Source organism: Vulpes lagopus, chromosome 12, assembly GCF_018345385.1.
Source record: "Vulpes lagopus strain Blue_001 chromosome 12, ASM1834538v1, whole genome shotgun sequence".
In the NCBI taxonomy this organism is placed as follows: Eukaryota; Metazoa; Chordata; class Mammalia; order Carnivora; family Canidae; genus Vulpes; species Vulpes lagopus.
In genome coordinates, this window is record NC_054835.1 from 11,235,844 (window position 1) to 11,259,750 (window position 23,907).

The following is a 23,907-nucleotide window of genomic DNA, read 5'->3' on the forward strand; positions in this document are numbered from 1 at the left end:
GGGGGGGCTCGCTTGATGGCTATGCAAGGAGATGGGCTCGGAAGCAGCACTCAGAAGGGTATAGCTTTGCCCAAAGGGCACATGGCAGGGACAGGAGCCCCCCCTGCCCGGGGAGAAATCTCAGTTCACCCACGCTTCCACTTCTTGTCCACCTCGTCCACCCCGGCCATGACACCTCCCAGCCATGGACTGTTTTATTAGAGGAGCCAACCCCATCTCCCCCCCCACCTTCCCTCCTTGGGGAGGTGACTTCTCCCTGGGTGCGCACGACTCTATCACTCACTGCGGGGAGGGGCTGGGATTCTGTATCCTCGATTGCTGCCCCCTTGGACGTCCAAGAAGGACATTTCTGAGGTGTCGCCCGTTGGCAGGGTGACCTCGGCCACTTGTCTGCCTGCTCGGGGTCTGGGTGGTCCACGGGAGGCAGCGGACGCAGCTGGTCCGGGCCCTAGGGCGACCATCCGTCAGGCCTGGCCCTGCCATACCCCGCTTCTGAAGCTGCTCAGTCCTGGGCTCTGGGCCCCTTGGCCAGTCCACCAGGGTTGCCGGTGGACACAGGGCCCTTCCAAACATGGGAGCGGAGATTATCTTTTATTTTCCCCCCAAACCAAATTTATTTTCAAAGAAATCTGCCACAATGGTACCTGACTGTCCCTGTGATATTGTGACTTATAATAAGAAATAAGTATTTAGCCTTTGCCTGGTTCTGGGTCTGGCACAGAGTTCAGAAGCTTTGGAATTTCCTAAGGAATGAGATCCATAAAGGTGCCATTTGTTATGTTAATGGGATGATTTAGGGCCCAACCTAAGGATAGAGGCTGCCCACCAGGGAACCTGGCTGGATGCTGCATGATTAGAGGATTAGAATTTCCAGTCCCACCAGGCTGGCCGGCTGCTGGGGAGGATGTTGGGCTGCAGGTGGACTCCATCACCAGCGGCCACTGATTCCATCAGTCGCGCCTACATAATGAAGCCTTCGTAAACACCACAAGGAAGGGGTGCAGAGACCTTCTGGGCTGGCGAGAGTGAAGAGATTTGATCAGAGCAGCTCCTGGAGCCTGTCCCCACACCTGGCCCTACGCCCCCCTTGCATCTGGCTGTTCCTGACCCATAACCTACGGTACACCAGCAATCCTATGGGTAAAACCTCTCTCTGAATCTCATGAGCTGCCCTAGCAAATCCATCCAACCCGAGGATGGGGTCCTGACCCAGGGCTGGTCGGTCTGAAGCACAAGTGACAGCTGTGAGTGGGAAGTGGGGATAGTCTCGCGGCCCTGGCCTGCGAACTCTGATGCCATCCACGGCCAGACAGTGTCGGAATGGAGCCAGATTCTTGGCCATGGTCCTGGTGTCTGAGAATCATTTGGTGTTGTGTGGGTGGTCCTCGTGCTTGCACGTGTGAGCCGGGCCCAGGAAACCAATTTAGATCTGTTACATTTTTGTCTTATGGTAAAGTACACATAACATAAAATTTGCCATTTTAACCATTTTAAAGCCTAAAATTCAGGGAGATTAGGGACACTCACAGTGCTGTGTGACCATCACCACCACCTGGTTCCGGAAATAGTTTCCTCGCCCCTAAAGGGGACCCTATGCCTGTGACGCAGGGCATTCTCCCTGCCCTCGGCCCCACCCAGGAAAACCACTGGTGTGTTTTTCTGTCTCTGTGGGTTTGCCCATTCTGGACATTTCACGTAAGTGGAGCCACGCCACATGTGGCCTTCTTTCCCTCTGCCTGTTGTGTGTGAGGCTGGCCCGTGGTACATGGCGTGTCGGGACTCCATTGCCTCCTAGGACTGAGTCCTACTGGGCCGAGCTGGCATGCTGACTCGGTTACCCGCCTGTCCCTGTCGGTGGACACTGGCGTGGCTTCCACCTGCCGGCTGCCCTGCACATGGGTGTGCCGAGACCTGTTGCATCCCTGTCGCCGCTTCTCCTGGGAATACACCAAGATAGCACAGACTTGGGGTGGGGATGCTGAGAACATAGAAACTCCTCTGTCCCTGTTCTGGAGACTGGGCCCCACCCCTATGCCTTCATTCTACCCTAACCCCCTCTTCATGGGCTCCATCTCCAAATGGGGTTCCACTGGGGGAGTAGGGCTCTCACATAGAAATTTGGGGGATGCAGTTCTGTCCCTAGCAGATGTGTTGGTAGGTTGGGGGCTCTTGGAGCAGGGCCGGGGGTGCTGGGCTGGGGCTCTGGGGCAGGAGTTGGATCCTGGTTCTGGTACAAGGACCTCTTTACCCTCTGCTCCCTGGGGTATAAAGCGGCTGATTTGGTCACTAGCTGCCCTGCGGGGGTGGGGGGGTAGTCTGGCCCCGCCTGAAGGGTGCTTGTTCCTCACCCCTACCCAGGAGCTACTCGCAAGAGGCTGCGTGTTCCAGGAGCGACAGGGCTGGGAGCGGCCCGGATGGTTTTCTCCCCAAGGCACAGCTCCGGTGAGTAGGCCTCCCAGGTGGGGCCTGTGTGGCTGCGCCCCCTGCAGATCTGCCTGTGTCTGCCGTGAGCACAGGGCCCCTCCCTGCAGATGTCCCCGGGGCTGTCACTCACCACCCCAGCAGCCAGGCCTTCCATAAGCCTGGGGCCCCTGGGGAAGCTGGTGTTTCACAGTGAGGAGGCCGCAAGACCTCCCCCACCCCCGCCACTGTGTGTAGGAGAAATTAGCACATCTTCTCATAATTTCATTTGTATATTTTTGGCAACTGCAACTGTTATTTTATGTTAGTAGGAGGATTCAGGACAAAATTAGGGATTCTGTGTTTGTAAGCTAGGATTTCACAGCCTCCTGGCCTCTGGGTGCCTTCCTGGGGGCTCCCCGACCCCCCAGGGCCTCCCATGGGTCCAGGGTGTCAGAAACAAAGCCAAACCATCCCGCTTGTGAAACTCAGGGGCTGGGGTTCGCTGGAGCAGGTGATGTGGTGCTTTCAGCCCAATTGGGGGGATAGTTCTGATCTGGATTTGTGCAAATTGAAATTCCTCTCCTGTTGCTGTGTTTTGCAAGACCCCTTCCTGTGTAACCACCTCCCATTTCCATAGCAACCCATGTCCCAAGGGCAGTCCCAGGGCATCCTGACAGAGGCCAGAGCTCACTAATGCTCAGAGGTCAGCGTCCTCAGTACCCTCTGTCCTGGTCCCTTCTCCCGTCAGCCCGTAGAGACCCTTGCTCCCTGCCCAGGAGCACGGAGCTCCCCTTGAGGTCCTCATCACTGGAGGGACAGGCACACAACGAAGCCCCAGTGAGGATGGAGGAGGCGGGCTCTCTAAGCCAGCAGGGGGAACAGACTGCCCTGGGGGCTGAAAGGCTGGGGCCACCAGGACCCAGGACCAGATGAGGCTTCAACAGAGCCCTCTGCATCCTGCCTGGCCTGTCCCAGGAACCCCCTGTCCCCTGGAATCCCTGGGAGAGCAGAGGATACTGGATTGGGAACATTCCCTTGGTCTGGAGTTGGGCAGGTTCTGCGCCCTCTCACCTGGGAGCCATCCTGGGAGTCCAGGGCACGGGGTGACAAGACGTTCCCCAAATCCCGGATGCCCAGCCAGACTGCAGAGAGCAGGGATGTCCCTTCTGGGGCCCCAGGGGCCAGCAAGAGCTGTGCCTGCTGGGCAGGGTGACAACTGTCTGCAGAGGCCCCTCCCTGTGGCCAGGGCTTAAGTGGGGCTGGAGAGAGCAGAGTGGCCTCACTCAGAACCGTGCACTCAGCTGTTACCTGTCACAGGATGCTGGGCAGTGCTGGGCAGGGGTGACAGGTGACAGTTGACTGGCTCCCTCAGCAGCAGCAGGGGCGAAGAGGGGCTTCTGGGCCTGTGGGCATCTCAGAGCTGCCAACAGCATGCAGGACAGGCCAAGGCCGGTGGCAGAGGAGGAGCCAGCCTCTGGGGCTCACCCGCCTCCAGGTCTGTCGGGTACTTGCCTGGGACCTAGGGCAAGCTTTAATCTCTCTGCCTTAGTTTCCTGCCTGGAGAAAGGACCTCCTTCCCTAGAAGTTTGAGGCTCTTGGAGCAGGGAGTGGTCCTGATTGCCAAGGCAATGGCATTGGCTCCTGAAATGAGGGGCCACCCTCTTCCTCAGTGAGCCAGTTCTGGGGCCTTATCCTGCTTCCTTACCCTTGAGTTGAAAGCCAAACAGTGGCTCTGATGTCTCAGATGACCCACCCTTGCCTCCCTGTCAGCCCCGTCTCCCCCTATCTTGACTATGCCCAAGGTCTCCATCCTTCTGGGCCCCAACCAGCACAGCTCACCCTCTCTACAGGCCCAGCTCTCAGACACACCACCACCATGGAGATCACAGTGTCATGTGTGCAAGGGGTTAGAGACATGAGCCCCTTCTCCCCCCTTCATGCCCCTGCACCCACAGCACACCCCTCTGGAGGGCAGCCAGGTGAGGCTGGACCAGATTGCCTGCTCTATCTTTGCCTCTGCAGGACGCAGCTCCCTGCCTGCCAGGCACACGTGTGTGTGTGTGTGTGTGTGTGTGCGTGCGCGCACGTGCGTGTGTAGGGAGGGACAAAGGGACAGAGGGAAGAGAGGAGTAGGAGGGTGGAGGACGTGACGAGCATGTCTTCTTGCAGGTTCTGCAGTACGACTACTATGGGGCCTACGGAAACCAGGCGCACGAGGACTACACCTACGGCTGCCTGCTCGGGGACGAGTACACATTCGACTTCCCGCCGCACCACGACGTGGTCAGTACCAAGTGCCCCCCTCCCTGGTGGAGAGAAAGTCAGGCTCCTGGGAGAGCTGGCCCTTAGGGTCCCTCAGGAGTCCTGCCAGAGGCTCTGTGGGCTCCCTCCTGTCCACCCCCATGTTGGGCTGACTCCGTTTTGAGGAGGAATCAGTAAGGTTTGCCCCTCCGCCCTCTTCTGTACCAAGGCTTGGGTCTTAGGCGGGGGCTGCCCCTCTCTGAGCCAGTGTCCCTCCTGCCCTGGAGCTGCTCTGGGACTTGCCTGCATGAGACTGTGTGTGTGACCAGCTCCTCCCTCTGGGCCCAGCACCGTGGGTTTCCATCTGTGGCTCTTGCAGAGTAGATTGAGGACACGGAGATCCTGGGGTGGCCCTAGAGGGGACAAACAGAGAGCCTGTGGCCTGGGGTCTGCTTACCGCTCCTCTGGCTCCAGCAGCGGGCAGGTGAGGCTGTGCAGCGCCCCAGCCCGAGTGTCTGGTCCCCTGCTCCCGCCGGGGTGGGGGTGACGAGGTCCTGAGGCCTCAGAGATGTTCTCACAGGCAGTTTCTGCAGAAAACACTAGCTTCCACGCCGAGTGGCCCAGCCATGCAGTAAAGGGATTCACCAGTAGGACACGGCCCAGCCTGTGTCCCCGTGGCTCATACAATCAGTCCCCCCCCCCCATGTGGGAGTGGAGCCAAGGCCTCTACCTGCGGGTGCCTGACCCAGGAGAGAAGGCAGCTAGCCAGCTTCCTGGGGGTGTGGCCCATGAGGTCACCTGGGGTCCTGACTCAGAAGGGCCCTGCGCCAGAGCAGCGCTCTGCTGTCGCCACCTTGAAACTCCTAATACTTTTGGAACCATGGCACAGGGTTCCATGTTGCCCTGGGCCTCACAAATGCTACAGCTGGACCCGTGACACACACACCCCCACCCCCGCCCCAGGCTTGCTCTCGTGGAGGAGTCACTGGGGGAGGGGCTTGGGACCTGGATGCCAGAGGCACATGCATCCAGAAGCTCCCGGAGTCCCTGGCGTCGCATCTCAGGAAGCGAAGGGGGCTCTGTCTGGCACTTCGGCACCCGCACCTCCTAGGGCCTGCAGGACGTCTGGCCCTCGGGGATGTGAGAGCTTGGAGGGGATGCCAACTTGGCTTGGAGGCTTCATCCAGCCTCCGCAAATGCGCCTGAACAGTCCTGAAGCATGAAACACGCATTTGTTCTCAGCGTTGGCAAGCGCCCCAGCCTGGGGAGACGAGAGTCAGCCCCGAGACTGGAGTTTTACTCTGGGCCCCCAGGTACAGCCCCAGCAGCATCAGCGAAGGTCCCGTAGCGCCCTACCAGTTGCAGGAGCTGCACAGAGGGTGGTGGTGTCTGCAGGGGGGTGGGAGTGGCAGCATTTGGGGCTCGGGTGTGGCACAGAGACGGTGGGGTGCCAGCCCTCCTGGGGGAGCCCAATCAGGGCCTTGGCCAGTGTCCCTGGTGTAAATACTCTCACCACTCACTCCGACGCACCCACACGGCGCCAGCGGATGCGGAGCTAGAGGAGACGTGCCACCAGACAGACGTGGTGTGGGCGCATCTATGGTCTTCCAGCTGGGTGGCCCCCCGGCAGACCACGTCCCCTCCCTGGGCCTGGGAGGGCACTGGGCATGAGGTGGCTCACGGCAGTTTCCTCGTTGGGGATGGTGGACGAAGCACAGGATGGGAGGAGGTGATGCAGGTCCCTGGCACACAGTGAGTGCTCGGCGAGGGGTAGTTTGCTGCTACAATTTTTTCTTCTCTCATCACAATAAGGCTGGCGCCTGTGCTTGGAGGTTGGGTGACATGTTCCGAGCAAAGGAGCAGGGGTGCCGTGATAGGAGACAAGGGGAAAAACGCATGGAGGGCCTGGCTGGGGCTTTGAGGACTACCAGCAGGGCTGTTCCACTCTTTTTAAAAAAACAAAACAAAACAAAACAAAACAAAAGCAAAAAAACAACAGCTTTTTTGAGATGGACCTCACATACCGTACAACCCATCCATCTGAAATGCACAAGTCCATGTTCATTAGTCACTCCCGGGGCAGGGCAGCCGTCACCACAATCTGATGTCAGAACATATTTGTCCACCTGCCGAGCAAACTCTGGGCCCACTAACCATCACCCCCATCCCCCCACCCTCAGGCACTCACTCAGCTACTTCTGTCCCCTACACATTCTCCTCTCTGGGACATTTCAGAGCAGTGGACTCATACAATCAGTCTTTGGTGACTGGCTTCTTTCACCCAGCTCGGTACTTTTAAGGTCCATCCACGTTTTAGGGCGTATCCATTACATCCTTACTCTGTATTCTGAGCGGTATTGTGTGATATGGATATATGGCAGTGTGTCTGGTCGTCTGCGGACAGACACTTGAGGTGTCTCCACGTCTTGGCTGCTGTGAATAACGTCGCTAGGATCCTGCCCAGACAGGGGTCTGCGTGGACAGAGGTTTTCATTTCTCATGGGTAGATGCTAGCAGTGGCATGGCTGGGTCATGTGGGAATGTGACACTTCATGGTTTGAGGACCCACCAGCCCTTTTCCAAAGTGGCTCTGCTGTTTCGCATCGCCACCCACAGCACAGAGGGTTCTGGCTTCTCCACATCCTCGCCACCACTTGTGATGCTCTCTCTTTGATCCTAACCATCCTGGTGGGTGTGAAGTGGAGAGTATCTCTTTGGAGGTTTGAGCTGCATTTCCCTACAGGCTGATGATATGGAGCATCTTCTCATGTGCTCATTGGCCATTTGTACATCTTCTTTGGAGAAATGTCTATTCAGACACCTTGCTCATTTTAATTTGGGTTCTTGGTCTTTTTATTGAGTCATGAGAGTTGTTGTTATATTTGGGTACACGTCTCTTACCAGACTTCTGCGTGCACATATTTTCTCCCTTTTTCTGGCTTGTCTTTTCCCTCTCTTGATGGTAGTGTTGGCAGTACAAAAGGTCGAATTTTGGTGAAGTCCAACCTGTGGATTGTTTCTCTTGCTGCCTGTGCTGTGGGTGTTGTATTTCAGAAGTGCATTTCCTCACCTGAGACCACAAAGACCCACTCTCATATTTTCTCCTAAGAATTATGTAAGTTTAGCTCTTTTTTTAAAAGATTTTATTTATTTATTCATAGAGACAGAGAGAGAGGCAGAGACACAGGCAGAGGGAGAAGCAGGCATCATACAGAGAGCCCGATCTCTGGGACTCGATCCAGGGTCTCCAGGATCACGCCCTGGGCTGCAGGCAGTGCTAAACCGCTGCGCCACCGGGGCTGCCCATAGGTTTAGCTCTTATTCCTAGGTCTGTGACCCACTCTGACTAAAGTTTTGTATGGTGTGAGAAACGGGTCCAGCTTCCTTTCCTGCATGTGGCCGTCCAGCTGCGTCGGCACCGCGTGTTGAAGAGCATCACCCTTGCATGGCCTTCCCATCCATGGAAAATCAGTGGGCCATAAGTGTGAGGGTTGATTTCTGGACTGTCAACCTGATTTCAGTGATCTAGATGCATCTCCTGTGTGAGCGCTCCCCGTCTTGATTACAGTAGTTTTGTAGCGAGTTTTGAGATCGGGAAGCGTGAATCTCCCAGATTTGTCTTTCCTTTTCAAGATTGTTTTAAATATTCTGGATCAGAATTAAATTTCCCTATGAATTTTAGGCTCAGTTTGTCCATTTCTCCCAAGAAGCCAACAGTAATTTTGATGGGGATTATGTGGAATCTGGATCAATTTGGAGAGTTGTCATCTTAGCAATAGCCAAGTCTTCATTTTGTAAACGTGGGATGTCATTCCACTCATTTAAGTCTTCTGCAATTTCTTTAAAAAATGTTGTCGAGTTCTTAGATTTCTAGTTTTGCCCTTCTTTTGTTAAATTTATTCATCAGTATCTAAAAATTCTTTTCGATGATAAGTAGAATTATTTTCCTAATTTCATTTTTGACTGTTCATTGTTAGTGAAATGAAAAACAACACAATCGTTTTTATTTGTCTGCTGTACATTGACCTTGTATCCTGCCACCTTGTTGAACTATTTTGTTCCTTGTAGTAGTTTTTTAGTGGGTTCTTAGGATTTCCTATGTGCAAAATCATGTTACCTGCAAATAGAAATCGTTTTATTCCTTCTTCTCCAAGCTTGATTCCTTTTATTACTTTTTCTTGCCTAATTGCTGCCCTGGTTGGAACCTCCAGTATGATGCTGAGTAGAAGTAGCAGAGCAAACAGCTGTCCTGTTTCTGATCTTAGAAGGGACATTTTTCACTCTTTCCCTGTTATGTACTATAATATCAGCCATGGACTTTTTGTACATGCTTTTAATCAGGTTGAGGAAGTTCCCTCCTATTCTGAGATTATTGAATATTTCTTATGATGAAAGGGGTTGGATTTTATCAAATACTTTATCTGCATTTATAGGGATGATCACATAGTTCTGTTTTGGGTTCTATTAATATGATGCGTTCCATCCGGGAACTCCCATTCCCAGGAGAGATCCCTCTTCATCATGGCGTGTATTCCTTTTCATGTGTTGTTCAATTTATTTCACTAGTGTTTTGTTGAGGGCGTCTGTATCTATTTTCATGAGGGATATTAGCCTTCTTTTCTTAGGGAGTCTTTGTCTGCATTTGGCATTAGAGTGATGCTGACCTCGTGAAACAAGTTAGGAATGATTTCCTACTCTTCTATTTTTGTGTGTGTATGTGAATTTTGTGAAGATTCAGTATTAATTCTTCTTGGAATTTTTGATAGAATTCACCAGTGAAGCCATCTGGACTCGGGCTTTTCCTTAAAGGGAGTTTTAAATTACTAGCCCAGTCTCTTTTTGTTATGGATCTATTCAGATTTTCTATTTCTTCTTCAGTTTTAATTACTTGTGTCTTTCTAGGAATCTGTCCATTTCCTGTCTCAGGACGTGTTGGTGGACGAGTATGCGTGGTATCCCCTTAGAATCCTTTTATTGCTGTAGGGTAGGTAGTGATGTTTTCCGTCTTTCATACCCAATTTAGTACTTTGAATCTTCTCTCTCATTTCCTTTGTGAGTCTAACTGAAGGTCTGTTAATTTCATTGATCCTTTCATAGAACCAATATGTGTTTGCTGATTTTCTCAATTTTTCTATTCCCTATTTCATTTATGTCCATTCTGCCTTTATCATGTCTTTCCTCCTGCTTCATCTGGCTTAATCCACTCTTCTTTTTCTAGTTTCTCCAAGTGGGAAGCTGAGGCATCAACGTGAGAGCTTCTTCTGCAATGGAGGCATTCATAGGTGTAATATCTCTGTGAGCACGGCTCTGATTAGGTTCCCTCTGTTTCCATGTACCGCATTTCCATCAGCATCCTTCTCCAAGTACCCCTGTGAATGTTTTCTTTGATCCTTTGGTTATTCAGAAGTGTGCCAGTTAATGTCACTTACATGTGAACTCTCCAATTTTCCTCCTACTATTGATTCCGAATGAAATCCCACTGTGGTCCAATATCATGCTGTGTGTGATCTTAATCCTTTTGAACGTACATACTGCCTTTTTTATGGCATATGAGCCGCCCTGGAGAACGTTTCTTGTGCTGGAGAAGAATGTCACGGTGTGCCCCAGCTGGGAAGGGGCGGGAGTCTCAGGGCAGGTGTGCAGCAAAGAGCACAGTGCCCCGTGCTCTGGAGGAGGCGCATCTCAGAGCCCTCATGGCATCGCTCATTCCCCGGAACTTTTCAGATCAAGAAGGAGTGTCTGGCCTGTAGAGGAGCTGCTGCTGTGTTCAACATGTCCTACTTCGGGAAGTTCTATCTGGTGGGCTTGGATGCGAGGAAGGCTGCCGACTGGCTCTTCTCTGCTGATATCAGCCGACCCCCAGGTACGACCTCCAAAGGGCCATGCTCCTTTCCCTCTCCAGCACCAGGAAAAATTCTATGGGCACTGCCCTGGGGACTGACCCTGTCCCCACTGGGCTCCTCTAGCTCATGGCTCTGCCCCATGGCCTGACCCTGGGCTCCCTGTGTCTAGACCCCTCTGCCCTAATTGCTAAGACCCAGCCCTTAGGCCCCCGGCACCTTCCTCCATCCCTCCTCCCAACCCTCCTTCTTTACTTTGTTCCAGAAAGGGTAAAAGGCATCAGGGCCTCAGCAAACATGTCCTGGGAACATGGAACCCATTTAGTTACCCCCATAGAAAGAGTCTCCCCAAACAGGGTTTCCAGAATTAAATGAAAATACAAGAAGCTCAGATAAATTTGAGTCTCAAGTGAAGAATGAACAATGTTTATGTATAGGTGTGTCCCATGTAATATTTGGGATATTCATCTCCTTTTTTATTTACTACCCTCCACCCACCTGTCCATCCACCTAACAACTCACCACCCATCCCCCTGTGTATTAGCACCTTGGTGCTGCTGTAACAAAGCACCACAAACTGGGCGACTTTAAACAATCGAAACATATCTGACAGTTTTGGAGGCTTGAAGTTTGTGAGTAAGGCGGGGCCGTGTTCCCTCTGAGACGGTAGGTAGGACCCTTGGCAGCCTCTCCTGGAGGTTCCTAGGAGTTCCTAGGCTATGGCTGCATCCCTGTGGTCTCTGCCCTGTTGTCACACAAGCTTCTCCCTGCTTGTCGTCTTCTTATTAAGGACGCCAGTCATCCTGGGTTATGTCCCACTGTAATGACCATCTTAACGTGATTACATCTGCAAAGCCCTATTTCTGAATAAGATCACATTCACAGGTACTTGGAGTTGGGACTTCAACATATCATTTTGGGGGAGGACACAGTTCAGCCCATTACACTATTTCCCCAGCCAACCCCCCTGCCACCCACTTACACAAGCACCCCCTGCTCAGCTCCTCTTAAACCTCATGCTGACCCACGCGCCCCATCTGCCTCCCTATCCACAAACCCCACCTGGCACACCCCTCCATCCACCTTCCCCTTCACCCTCCATTCATTCACCCATCTGTATAGTCATTTGTTCAACAGACTTTAGGAGCCTCTGCTCAGCCTCTATGGGTGCACCAGAGTGAGACAGGAGCCCTGCTCCTGAGAACTTTCCAGCATGGTGGTGGGTTGTGGGTGGGAGGGTGATGGGGAACATCCAGGTCCCGAGTGGAGGCATTTCAAGAGGAAAGAAGCTCCACTCTTGATCCTTGGCCGCCAGAGGATGGCCTTGCTGGGTGACTTGCCCATCCCTCCCTGGGCCCCTCGGGTGTGGCGGCATCACTGTGTGGAGAGACCTCTCCCGGGCATCCTGTCCAGCGGTTACGCAGACCTGTGTGTACTGGGCTGTGCCGAGGGGCTGCCACACCAAGTGGCTCACACTCTGGCTCTTCCTCCTGCCCCAAGGCTCGACTGTGTACACCTGCATGCTGAACCACAGGGGTGGCACGGAAAGTGACCTGACCGTCAGCCGCCTGGCCCCCAGCTCCCAGGCCTCCGCCCTGGCCCCTGCCTTTGAAGGTAGGAGATCCCCCCGGGCAGAGCAGTGTTGTGACCTCGGGCCCTGCTCTGGTGACCATGGCCGCTGCGGGTGCCGTGGACAGGGAGGGGCTGATGGGAGCTGCTCTGAGATCACCTGTCGGGCCCATGGTGGTCAGGACTCGGGAGATGAGAGGTCTCGGTTCAGGCAGAACAGTGGGCTTTGTTCAGGCAGTGGCGCTGGGCTCTGAGTACTGCATGACTGTGTCTTTGAAGCTGTCCAGACTGCAGTGTTGGAGCAGTCACAGCGTGTGCATGCTCAGTGCGTCTGCCCAGAGCGGAGTGAGCCGAGGAGAGGGCCATCCCTCCCACGTGGAGAGGTTAGCGCCTCTCTGCCATGAGCATCTGTGCTGCCTCAACTTTCATGTATGCTGAATCCCTGCTCAGGCTGGGGCAGGTCCTTATTCAGTGCTCCAGTTCCTGCTGGGTTGCCCTCCATGGTCTCTTGACTTTTGTTTGCATGCCCCCCAGTGACGGTCCACTCAGTACCTGTATTCCCTGTTTGCACAGCCCTGACTGCCTCACGAGCCAGATCTGCTTCCCGTCACTTCAACTCCCTGCCCCTACCCCCTGGTTCCTGCAGGAACAACCTCAGCTCTAGTCCTGTAACAGTCTCTGCTGGGGAAGAAGAGAGATGGCTGAGGTTCGCAGAGTGGGGAGAACGCTCTTTCTCTGGGAAGAGGCCCCGTTGCCACCTCTGGATTTGCAGAGGAGAAAGGCGTTTCCATGTGGCTGACTGTGCCAACCAGGGTGAGGGCCAGGAAACCAGAAGTGCTGGGAAGTTGCCCATTCAGAGAGCCAGGCAGCCCCCTGGCTCCAGGCCTGGCTCTGTGCTGCCAACAAATGTAGCCGTGTCCTCAGCGTGCCCAGATCCGGGTCCCTGGGGTTAGGGGCCAGGCTCCGGCCTGGGCATTGGGAAAGGGTGGTGCACTTTAGTGAGATCAGGAGCCCAGGACTTGCTACTGAGCACTCACCGCGGGCCAGCAGCCTGTTTGAGGCACCAAGGATATTACCATGAACCAACCTGAGAAGATTCTGACCTGTGTGGCATTTATATTTCTGATGGGGAGGAGGGGTGGCGGGACAACTTTGCTTCACTGACCACAGAATCCTTTGGGGTGCATTTGGAGGCCGAGTGTGGGTGGGCCTCTGGAGTGGCTGTGGAAAACAGTGTCATGGGGTAGCACTGGCCAACAGGAGGCCATGAGCGTGGATGAGTGCTCCCGCTGGGGGGTGTAGGGCTCGGGAGGCCTGTCCCTCCTGCCCCCTGTGGTGCTGAGGCCAGAACAGTAGTGGGCTCAGCCGGAGCACGTGTGCTTCATGAATGAGCTCATCTGCCCATTCCTTCTCTCAGTGTTCACTAGAGCCTTCACCCTCAGACAGGTGTGTGCTGATGGCAGAGGCAGGAGCCGAAGGAGGCTGGCTGTGCCTCTGGGATCCCATGGTATGGACCCACCACTGTAGAGGCAGACATGCCAGGAAGAGCCCATTAAAACACCAGAGTGGGATGGTGGAGGCCCTGGGAAGTAGCTGAGCTAGGATGGGGAAGGCTTCCTGGAGGAGGTGATGTCTGGCTGGAGCCTCTGGATGGGCAGGAGGTGCCAGCTGGAAAGGTGCCTGCAAGGAGCCAGGGGGACAGGCGAACAGGGGCCATTTGGAGAAGGGCTGGTGGGAGCTTCATGTGGCCTTGAGCAGAGCGTAAGGCCTGACAGACTGCTGCCCTCCCTGGAGAGCAAGTGTAGCTGAGAGTGCAGGACAAAGGGATCCCTATGAGAGTGCAGAGGGCCTACAGAGGTCCCCAGCCGGACCCTGCCACTGCCTGGCTCTGTGGCACACAGCTCGGAGCCTCAGTTTTCCTGTCTGGGGAATGGGGGGCGTTGCTAGTTCCCTCTCAGTGGGGAGCTGTGGTGAAAGCACTTTGTAAACTGAGTCACTGCCTGAGGGCACACCCATGATACACCTTTCGGGATGATTCCGGTGGATCCCTGGCCAGGAGGGTTTGAGGAGCACCTACCTGGCCAGGGCTGAGGGAGGAGCAGGCTCTGCAGCTGAGGTACGAGGAAGGGGCTAAAGATTCGGGAGACTCTGGGGCTTCCACATCAAATCACAGAGTCTCCCAAGAGTGAGCGAGGGGTCTGCGCTTGGCCTGAGAGGGGGGAAGTGTGCGCCGCGAGGGAGGCACGACAACGCCTGTGTCACATCCCGGGAGGCTCTAGCGCGTGCTGACGGGCCTGGGGACAGGGCCAAACACGAGAAAACCCGTGGTGTGTGGACCTTGTTTTATTTTCAGCCTTCAAAATTACCGCTCCTGCCATGAATATGCATGTCTGTTCACTATGCGTGTTTTAGATGGGGGTTCACTATACCTGTTACATCAGATCACCGTTAAGTCAAGAGGATGAGGTGATTTGCATTCGATCAAGGTTGTGTACACAGCAGCCGTCAGTCCTAAACGTGATCTCGATTGATCTTTCATATTGCAAGGGGAAAACCTGCTTGTAGGAGGTGTGTCAACAACACCGAAAGGTGCAGCATAAAACCTGCCACCCCCAACTCCGCAGCTGGAACCCGCGCCCCAGGACACTGTGCCCGCTGACCACCCTTTCTGTCACGTCTGCTGGCAGGCTGGGCCTGGAGCTGGGCCAGCTGTGGCCTCGGGACCTGGCACTTAGGGTCTTTGGTGAGGGACAGCTGCCCCTCTCTTGGACTCCCGGTGGCCTCAGTAACCCACGTCCTTCAGGGACAGGCCTCTGGTGGCTTCAGGCCACTGGGCCTCCGCAGAGTCACAACGAGTGTCGGGGCCCGGGGCCAAGGACACAGCCAGTGTCCTGTAACAGTCTCCAGCCCAGGGACCGGGGCCCTTGGGGGGCTGACTGGTCTTTTTGGCTTCTGTCTCCTTTTGTCCTCATCAGTTTTAAGAGGAAAGAGGAAGGGAGGAAACATGATCAAACCTGGCCAGGACTTTGGTAGATATTTTTATCCTGTGGATGCTCTTAACAGCCCTTTGGGGGCAGGTGTGGCTCTGCCCATCTTACAGATTAGGAAACAGGCTGGGACAAGTGAGAATGGAGGCTGATGAGCCAAAAAAGTGAATCTGGGCCAGGCGGTCTGGTGCCAAGACTTATGTGTTTCCCAAGACAGGGTCCTCCTGGGTGGGAGAGAATAGTTCCCCTGGGAAGTGTCCCCAAGGGGGTAAGTAGCAGGGGTTTGCAGAGCAGCCCTTTCTGCCCAGCCTCATAGTCCAAAAGATCCAAAGGTGCATGCAGGGTATGGTCCCAGCTGTAGGGAGATTGTGGGGTGGGGACAGATGCTGGTCCCCGGGGAACAGGCAAGGGGGCAGGCCACTACAGTGAGGTTGTGGAGGTGCTCTGCAGGGTTGGGGTAGGGTAGGTAGGGAAATGGACTTCCCAGAGGAGGGGACGTTTGAGCTGGGTCCAGGAGGGTGAGGAGGCGTGGGTCAGGTCCTGGGAGGGACTGGCCCAAGAGCCGAGCAGAGAGTGCCAGAACCAAGTACCTTATGAGGGGGCTGGGGCCACAGGGTAGGCTCTGACAGGCCAGGGGGACACTGGGGGACCATCCTGAGGGCCGTGGGAGGGAGGGCGGGAGGTGGAGAGGTTGGACAGGCGTGGGATTGGAGGCTGGAGCCAGGAGGGGACAGATCCAGCCACCCAGGCCACAGATGCTGCAACCCAGACGGAGCCCCAGCCGTGGGCACAGAGAGAAGGGGCTTGGAGATGGCTTGGGGAGTGGGAGTGAGGAGACAGCAGGGCGTGGGTGACCCCAAGGTCCAGTCATCTGCCAGGAAGTGCCTCGAGCTCTGGTATTCAAGGAGGGCTTCCTGTAGGCTAAGGCCTCTGAGTCGGATCTGGAGGGACAGGTGGAATTAGGGGAGCAGAAGAGCACACAGCACATGGGGTGATGAGGTCAGGAATGTCCCTGGGCTCACCTGGACGAGGTGGGAGGAGGTGGTGGGGACCACAGCCCCTGCTTCTGCTCCTTCCCCAGCTCCAAGCTTCCAACTGGTTGCCCCCAGCCCAGCCCAGCCCAGGAAACTCCCATGAGAGCCCCACTAACAGGTGCTCTTGGAGAGTGAGAGAAGCCTGGTGCCCCTTCACCCCCAGGCCTCGGCCACCGGTTGTGCCCTCCTTTGCCAGAGAAGGATAGTGAGGCGTGCCTACTTTTCAGTTACATAGGGGTGCTGTGCGCCTGTTATCACGATGGCTCACGGCTCTGGGGGAGCCCTTGGGAAGGGCCAGGGAAGGGCACTTAGGAGGATTCTCCAGCCTCTGGAGCCCCCTGGCCATCTCCACCTGTGAGCTACGTCTGAGTCTGGGGTGGCACTGGGCCTGCAGGGACCGATACCAGAGCCAACAGTGTCCAGGGCTGAGAGAAGCAGCTGCCACACAGGACCCCGAGGAGGAGGATGCCTCACAGGGCAGAACCAGCCTTGCCGCTGGCTCTGGGCCCCTACCAGGGGTCCCTCCCACAGTCACGGTCCCACTGTACAGATGGAGAAGTTGCTGGGAGGTCAGGGATCGTCCAGGTACCACCGCTCTGAGATGGAGTTACTGAGGAAGGAAAGCAGGGGGCAGGATGCCAGGGGAGGGACAGAGATGGAGGAGGCCCCCGCCTCCAGTGACCAGTGAGGCACAGGCCGCGGCTGAATCTCACAGTGTCCCTGGGACGAGAGCACAGAGGCTCAGAGAGGCTGTGTGATGGGCCTGAGGCCCCACAGCTGGCCCAGCTCCCCCTCCCCAGGCCGGCAGCTCCCCCAGGACACTGGGCCGAGGCAGGCTGCCCTCCATTCACCCCTACCTGGGGGGCAGTGAGGCCTAGGCCATGGACTTAGAGCTGGACAGAGTCTAATCTTCCACTGTGTGCCCTCTGTGAACCTCAGACTCCTTTTCTGAACCCCTGGGAATGGTGATGAGCATCAGCCTCCTGGGGAGAGTGAAGGAGATATTGCCTGTAAAGCCCAGCCCTGTACCAGGCGCCGCGAGTCCTGCTATGGCCAATGGGGGGACCTGGAGACCAGGGATCGGGGGAGCATGCAGTGAAATGAGAGCCAGGGGGGAAGAGACTTGTCCGAGCCCACCCAGCATTGATGACCAGATGGAGCAGCATCTCCCTGGGGGGGGTGGTGGTGGGACCTCTGCCCCTTCCTGGGTCAGGAGCTCTTTGAGGAATGGGCGAAAGCCTCAGAGTCTCCCAGAGAAGTGCTCGCTTGCCATGTGCAGCCCTTGGGGGTCCTAGAGCTTGGCCCCGACCCCTGCTCCCCGATGAGATCCAGGGCCCCCGGGGAGGGGCCCCCATGCTCTGGCTTGTGTTGTTCACTCTCCAGAAAAGAGGACATGTCTCCTCAACCCGGAGGCCTTGGGCCTCACTGCACTGCTTGTGCCACCTGCGTCCTGCTGTCTTGCCCTAAGTCTGCCCTTCTGTTTCAGGGGACGGCTACTACCTGGCTGTGGGCGGGGCTGTGGCCCAGCACAACTGGTCTCACATCAGCACAGTGCTGCAGGATCACAAGTTTCGGTGCCAGCTTATCGACAGCTCTGAGGACCTGGGCATGATCAGCATCCAGGGCCCCGCCAGGTGAGGACAGGCCCCCACAGGGCTGCCACCCCCATTCCGAGCCCCTGGGACCCAGACCCAGGTCCCTCCAACCACTTGCCGGTCCAGAGTGGGATGTGCTGGTTAGTTAGACGCTCTGGTGAACTCCGAGATGCCACACCGAACAGATCACTGTCAAAGCCCTAGGATGCAGAAAAGCCCTTGATGTGAGTGTCATGCTGAACCGGACAGTGACTCAGCATCTGAGGGCTCAGGGGTCACAGGAGGGTCTGTGTGTGATTGGGTTTTTGCGGAGCTGCATCCCCACCTGCGAGGAGTCGGAGCTGGCAAGGTCCTCTGATGCGGGCTTGTGTGTGGAGCTGCAGAAGCGGCCTTGGCACAGGACGCATGAGCTGCTGTGCGCTTTGGAAAGATCCCTACAGCTGGGCTTCTGGGAAGGGGCCCCGGGGTTTGGGGTGGGAGGTGGGGAGAGGCCAGTGGGGAAGAAGAATCGTGTTCACAGCACCCACTGTCATCTGCCAACCCCTGAGCCGACATCTCCTGAAACTGCTACCAGCAGCCCTCGGGCTGAAGAAGAACAGCCCTTGTTCTTCTTCAGTGAGGAATCAGAGGCACAGAGTGGCAGAGATCTCTGCCCAGGGTTGCACAGCTAGCAAGCGCCAGGGTGGCTGGGCATGCACCCCGTCCTCTGCCCCCAGCTCTCGGAAAGCTGCACACCCTGAGCAGCCGCCTGTCCTGAGGAATTATAGACCCTCCGCGAGATGCTGTGCCCGGTGCAGGTGCTCTGTGACCCCAGAGCCCAAGGGTGCATTGGGGGGGGGCCCTGCCAGACTGAGAGGTGCGGGAGGGGGCAGGGGAGGAGGGGAACCACTCCTGGGGGCATGTGTAAAAGTAAGGACGCACCCCCCCCCCCAGAACTGTGGGAAGCGCTGGCTGCTGAGAGGCGGCGGGAGTGGGGGGAGAGTGGATGGATGTGCCCACAGCCAGACGGCCCCCCGCCGCACCACTGACCAAGCATGCTGCATCTGGGTCCCGTCCCCATGGCCGGCAGGCCTCCCGGGTCCCTGGCTGCTGTGCCCAATCCCCGCCACGGGGTACATTCTCCCGGTGCCTTTGAGCCGACCGAGCCAGCAGCTCCCTGGGCTGGGTCCTGGGCTGGCCCACCTCCCCTCCCAGGGGGTGCAGTAGCTGTCTGTGCATGGGCGTAGCTCGGGGCCGCACAGCAGACGGGCAGGACACGCTTGCTGGATGAACGTATAGGACCTGGGTAGATCGTATAGGTCACGTGTTGGTCCAACATGCGTTAAGACAACACTTGGGGGCAGCCCCGGTGGCGCAGCGGTTTAGCGCCGCCTGCAGTCCGGGGTGCGATCCTGGAGACCCGGGATCGAGTCCCATGCCAGGCTCCATGGAGCCTACTTCTCCCTCTGCCTGTGACTCTGCGTCTCTCTCTCTATGAATAAATAAATAAAATCTTAAAAAAAAAAAAAAAAGACAATACTTAGGCCAAGCCCTCGAGGAAATGAGGGATCACGCTTTGGAGTGCTCTGGAGGGATGGTGTTCCAGGCACAGGAAACAGCAGGTGCAAAGGCCCTGTGGCAGGGGTGTGCCCATGCGTCTGAGGGAAAGTGGTGAGGCCAGCAGGAGCAGGGCAGTTGGAGACAGGCCCGCAGAGCAGAAGGGGTGGGAGCCTGTGGGTCTAGGGGCTGTTCCTCTGAGTGAGGGGGGCTGAGCAGAGCAGAGGCACGGGCAGACTTGGGCCATATAGCAGGGTCTCTGAAGCTGGGCCGGGCTGCTGTGTGAGGAGCCCCATGGGCTGGAGAAGCCAGGACTCTGAGGAGGGAGCCATGAGCTGTGTCCAGGGGGTCAGTGGAGAACTGCCCACCTCCTGTACCTCATGGGAAGCCTCCCAAGGTGGGTGCAGGTGACAGTTGCCTCCTTCCCCTGGCAACTCCTTAGATTCCATCCCTGTTCTTGCATGAGCGACAGCCTGGCCAGCACCACCAGCAGGGGCTAGACCCTCGGAGCCGTCATGCAGGAAGCCTGTAGCACAGGATCCGGCCCCTGGGCCCCACTCAGGGACCTGCTGTCTTGTGGAACTCTCTGGAAGCACTCCTCCATGATCGGGTGGCCCAGCACAGTCACCACTAAGCTGTAGGTGGCCGGTGAGACCGGATATTTGATGGTAATTAAGTTAAACTCTAGTGGCCCACATGCATGTGGCTGGTGGAGACTGTACAGCAGTGAGCGGTCGCTGTCGCTGGTATCCACGTCCGGGTACACGGCATGTGCTTTCTCACGGATTCCTCACGGGCCCCGGGGGAAGCGTTGCTGCCCCTGTTAGAGGACAGGTGGTGCTAGGGGGTGGGAAGTCGGGGACACGCACGCCCCGCATCATCCTCACAACACTCCGAAGGTTCTGTTATGTACAGGGTCCCTCAGCCTCGACACCGTGACCTCTGGAAAGGTCCGAGGGCATTGGGCAGCATCGCCGTCCCCCACCCGTTCAGTGCCAGGAGCACCCTCAGCCGTGACGACCAGAAATGTGTCCCGAGGTGACCAGGTGTCCCCAGGGGGCCTGCTGGTCCGTGATGACCCCACATGGCGGTCAGGCTGGCAGTGGTCGTGGCCGGGGGTGTGGACCCAGGCCCTCAATGACTCGTGATGTGGGAAACTGAGTTCAGAGATGTCAGCGGGACGTCTCTGGCCCGAAGCCCTCAGCTAATGAAACACAAAAGCACATAAATACGTGTCGATGGAAGGGACGTGGCCGTAAGCGGGTGGGTGGATGGACAGCCGGGGTGAGGGCCCCGCTCTGTGTCCAGTTCTCTGTGTTTGCTGGGGATTTGGCCCCGGGGGGAGCATCGCTGCCCCTGTTAGAGAATGGTGGGGGCGAGGGTGGGTGGGTAGGGGTGTCAGGACTTGAACCTGCACGTCTGGCCTGTGCCCTCTGGCGCTACCTGCTGCCCCCTGGCCCGGGGCCGCATTCAGTAGCCCCTTTGGCGCCCACAGGCCTCCCACCCAGGGCTGCTGAGCCCTGTCAAACCTCGACCTGGGTGGCAGCTCCTTCCCTGGGATGCCAGGGAGGACGGCCTCCTGGAAGTCGGGGGTGGCTCTCTGGGGGCTGGCACCACGTGGGTGCCAGAGCGGGTGTTACATAAGGTGCTGGCAGGCTGCAGCGTGCTGGGCGCCTCGGGCCGGTGTGGGTGGGCAGCTCCAGCAGTGTGGGGGCAGCGCTAGGATGGGCAGTGCTCTGAGCAGCAGTGCCCCGCGGCCCCTGCCCCCACCGGTGCCCCTGTTGGGGGCTGTCTCCTGCCAACCAGAGCCCGCCCTGGGGCGACAAGCTGGGCTATCGTCAGTCGGTTCTGTTCATGTGTGCTTTCTGCGCTGGGCACGTCAGGCTAGGAGCCCAGGTTCAGGGGGTGGGAAGGGGGGGGCGGTCCAAGGACAACCCATGTGAGAGGTGCCCTGGCGGGAGATGTATCACAGCTTTACGACCCGCATAAAAAGGGCATCGCACCCAGACTCAAGGGGTCAGGGAAGGCTTCCTGGACAGGTGGCAGCTGAGCCAAGACCCGAAGGATGACAAAGGATCTCACAGGGGCGAGGATCTGGGTGGAATGCCAAGGAGTACAGGAGGAGTGGACGAAGGTCCCAAGGGAGGCAATGGGGGGCAAGGTGCCTAGGAAGCAGGGTTTCCATGGATACTGAGGGCTTTGGGCCCAGCGAGGTCTCAGGTGACCCGTCACGCTCCAGAGCGGGTGGGGGAGGTGAGGGGAGTGGCCCCTGCCCCCAGGGAGCTCACAGACTAGCCCTGCCCATAGGACCTGGGGGCATAGGGTCAGGTCGTTGCCCCTGGAGCCCGTGTAGGTCTGGCCGCCTCAACGCCCAGGCTGGGCTCACGGCCCCCATCGTCGGTCCTGCTGATGATGTGGCTTTTTTAGCCGACCGTATTTTTGGGCGTGTGCTCATCTTGACGCACTTTTATTACCCCCCTGCATGTCATCAGTCTGCCCCGTGAGGACAGGGACCTGCCCTGCACACTGCTGTACCTGCCGTGTCTTCCTGGCTCAGAGCCTGCGCCCAGGAATGCTCAGCAAGGGTTTGTCGACTGGCTGACTAACCAACTTTCTTCTCACGCACAGCCGGACCATTCTCCAGGAGGTGCTGGATGCAGACCTGAGCAATGAGGCTTTCCCTTTCTCCACCCACAAGCTGGTGAGAGCTGCCGGGCACCTGGTAGGTACCAGCTGGTTGCTGCCTCCCGGGCTGTGGATGGCAGTAGTGTCCTGAGGCCGGGACCGGGAGCCTGGGTGCCCTTGTGCCAGTGGGTCGACTTCCCTAAGCCTCTGTCCCACACCCCAAGGGAGGGACGGGCTGTTGGGAGCACAGTGGGGTGACAGGTCAAGTCAGGCTTCCCTGGAGCTCTGCCCAGAGCCTGGCACCGACTGGGGGGCTCGCTCACAGGCTTCTGCCCCGAAAGACAGCCTTGGCCTTGCCGCCTGCACAGCCACCTGTGGTGTCCTCTCCTGAAGGCACAGGGCATGGCCTCTCAAGTCAGGGGTGGCGTGTACTCCCCCCACCACATTGGGAAGCACGGGGCTGGGACGGCAGAGCACCTGGCGCTCACGCAGGGCCCTGTATTCTCTGAGGAGGTGCTTGTCCTTCCCTAGTGCCCTCCTGCCCCTGCCCACCCAGCATTGTGGGTGTGGGACGAGGAGGGGCTGCTGGGGCAGAGGGGGGGCGCACCCCCTGTCCCCAGGCCCAGGAAGTCCAGGTTGCGCGGACCCCTGGGGACGGTGGGTGACACCAAGGCTCCATTGGACCCGGCTCTGGTGAGAAGCTTCCTCAGAGACCAGGGGCTGGGGCCGGGGAGGCTCTGGGTCAGCCCATCCCTTCCCTGTCCTCACTGTCCTTGTTGGAAGTTAAGTGTCCTGACTCCCCGAGGCCAAGGGGAGGAGCAGACAGTGAAGGTGCCCTTGGCCATGATTTGCTGGGGGCTTGTGGGCACCGGACGCTGCTCTGAGCACACGCACGCCCCGCATCATCCTCACAACACTCCGAAGGTTCTGTTATGTACGGGGTCCCTCAGCCTCGACACCGTGACCTCTGGGAAGGTGTCCTGTGCTGGAGGCTGTCCGGGGTGTCCAAGGGCATTGGGCAGCATTGCCGTCCCCCACCCATTCAGTGCCAGGAGCACCCCCAGCCGTGACAACCAGAAATGTGTCCCGAGGTGACCAGGTGTCCCCAGGGGGACAGACCATGCTGGTCTGTGATAACCCTGCATGGCGGTCAGGCTGGCGGTGGTCGTGGCCGGGGGTGTGGACCCAGGCCCTCAATGGCTCATGATGCAGGAAACTGAGTTCAGAGACGTCAGCGGGACGTCTCTGGCCCGAAGCCCTCAGCTAATGAAACACAAAAGCACATAAATACGTGTCGACGGAAGGGACGTGGCCGTAAGTGGGTGGGTGGATGGACAGCCGGGGTGAGGGCCCCCCTCCGTGTGCTGTTCTCTGTGTTTGTCGGGGGTCTGGCAGGGAAAGTGCAGAGGAACGCGGGTGAGCAGTGTGATCCCGGGCGGCAGAGGGGCTGCAGCGCCAGGACCCCCCGGGGTCCTGTTAGCAGACAGTGTAGCACTGAGGCCTGTGAAGGCGCTGCCAGGCAGGGTGGGGGCAGCTCTGCCTAGCAGGGGGCGCTCCTGCCTTCCCTCACCGGCGGCAGGTGAGCTGAGGGACTGAGAGCTGGGACAGGGATATGGAGGTCTCGTTTGCTTGCGTCCTGCCTCCTTGGTGCAGGGCTGTCTGCCAGGACCAGAGAGGTGGCTGTTTTGAGAAAATGGCACAGCTCGACCCCAGGCCCTGGCTGGCACCCAGCAGCCCCGGACCGCTGGGGGGTCCTGGGCCTCCATGGGGATGGGGCTCTGGCTCGTGGAGGCATCAAGGCCTGGCATCTGCTCGGCCTGCACATGGCTCGGGGGTAGTGGGAGAGAGGACCAGGTGGGAGCCCTTCCCTTCCTGGCCCAAGCCACTCCAACGATGCACCTGGAATGGGACTTGTGTCCGGCCAGCGGGCTCCAGCTGCCTCCTACCCTTGGGAGCTGGCCCATTGCACCCCTGGCCCGTGGCTGGCTGCTTGTTGGACAGCAGGGCCTGGGTGTCAGGTGGAGTCAGGCCCTGGACTGAGGGGAAGCGAGGCCAGCCTCCAGGATGAACCCTTCTC

The 23,907-nt window shown here is 57.6% G+C and overlaps 1 protein-coding gene across 4 annotated transcripts in view; it reads left to right on the top strand.

Annotated features, from left to right (window-relative positions):
• The window catches only part of SARDH (sarcosine dehydrogenase), a 62,690-nt gene that overhangs the window by 22,865 nt on the left and 15,918 nt on the right, over positions 1 to 23,907 (top strand). For all 4 annotated transcript variants that reach the window (XM_041724595.1, XM_041724594.1, XM_041724593.1 and 1 more), the window contains 6 exons: positions 2,359 to 2,442; positions 4,573 to 4,686; positions 10,369 to 10,507; positions 11,985 to 12,098; positions 17,561 to 17,708; positions 21,834 to 21,927. In XM_041724595.1, the coding sequence (XP_041580529.1) occupies positions 2,359 to 2,442; positions 4,573 to 4,686; positions 10,369 to 10,507; positions 11,985 to 12,098; positions 17,561 to 17,708; positions 21,834 to 21,927 (693 nt within the window). The remainder of the gene's footprint in view (positions 1 to 2,358; positions 2,443 to 4,572; positions 4,687 to 10,368; positions 10,508 to 11,984; positions 12,099 to 17,560; positions 17,709 to 21,833; positions 21,928 to 23,907) is intronic.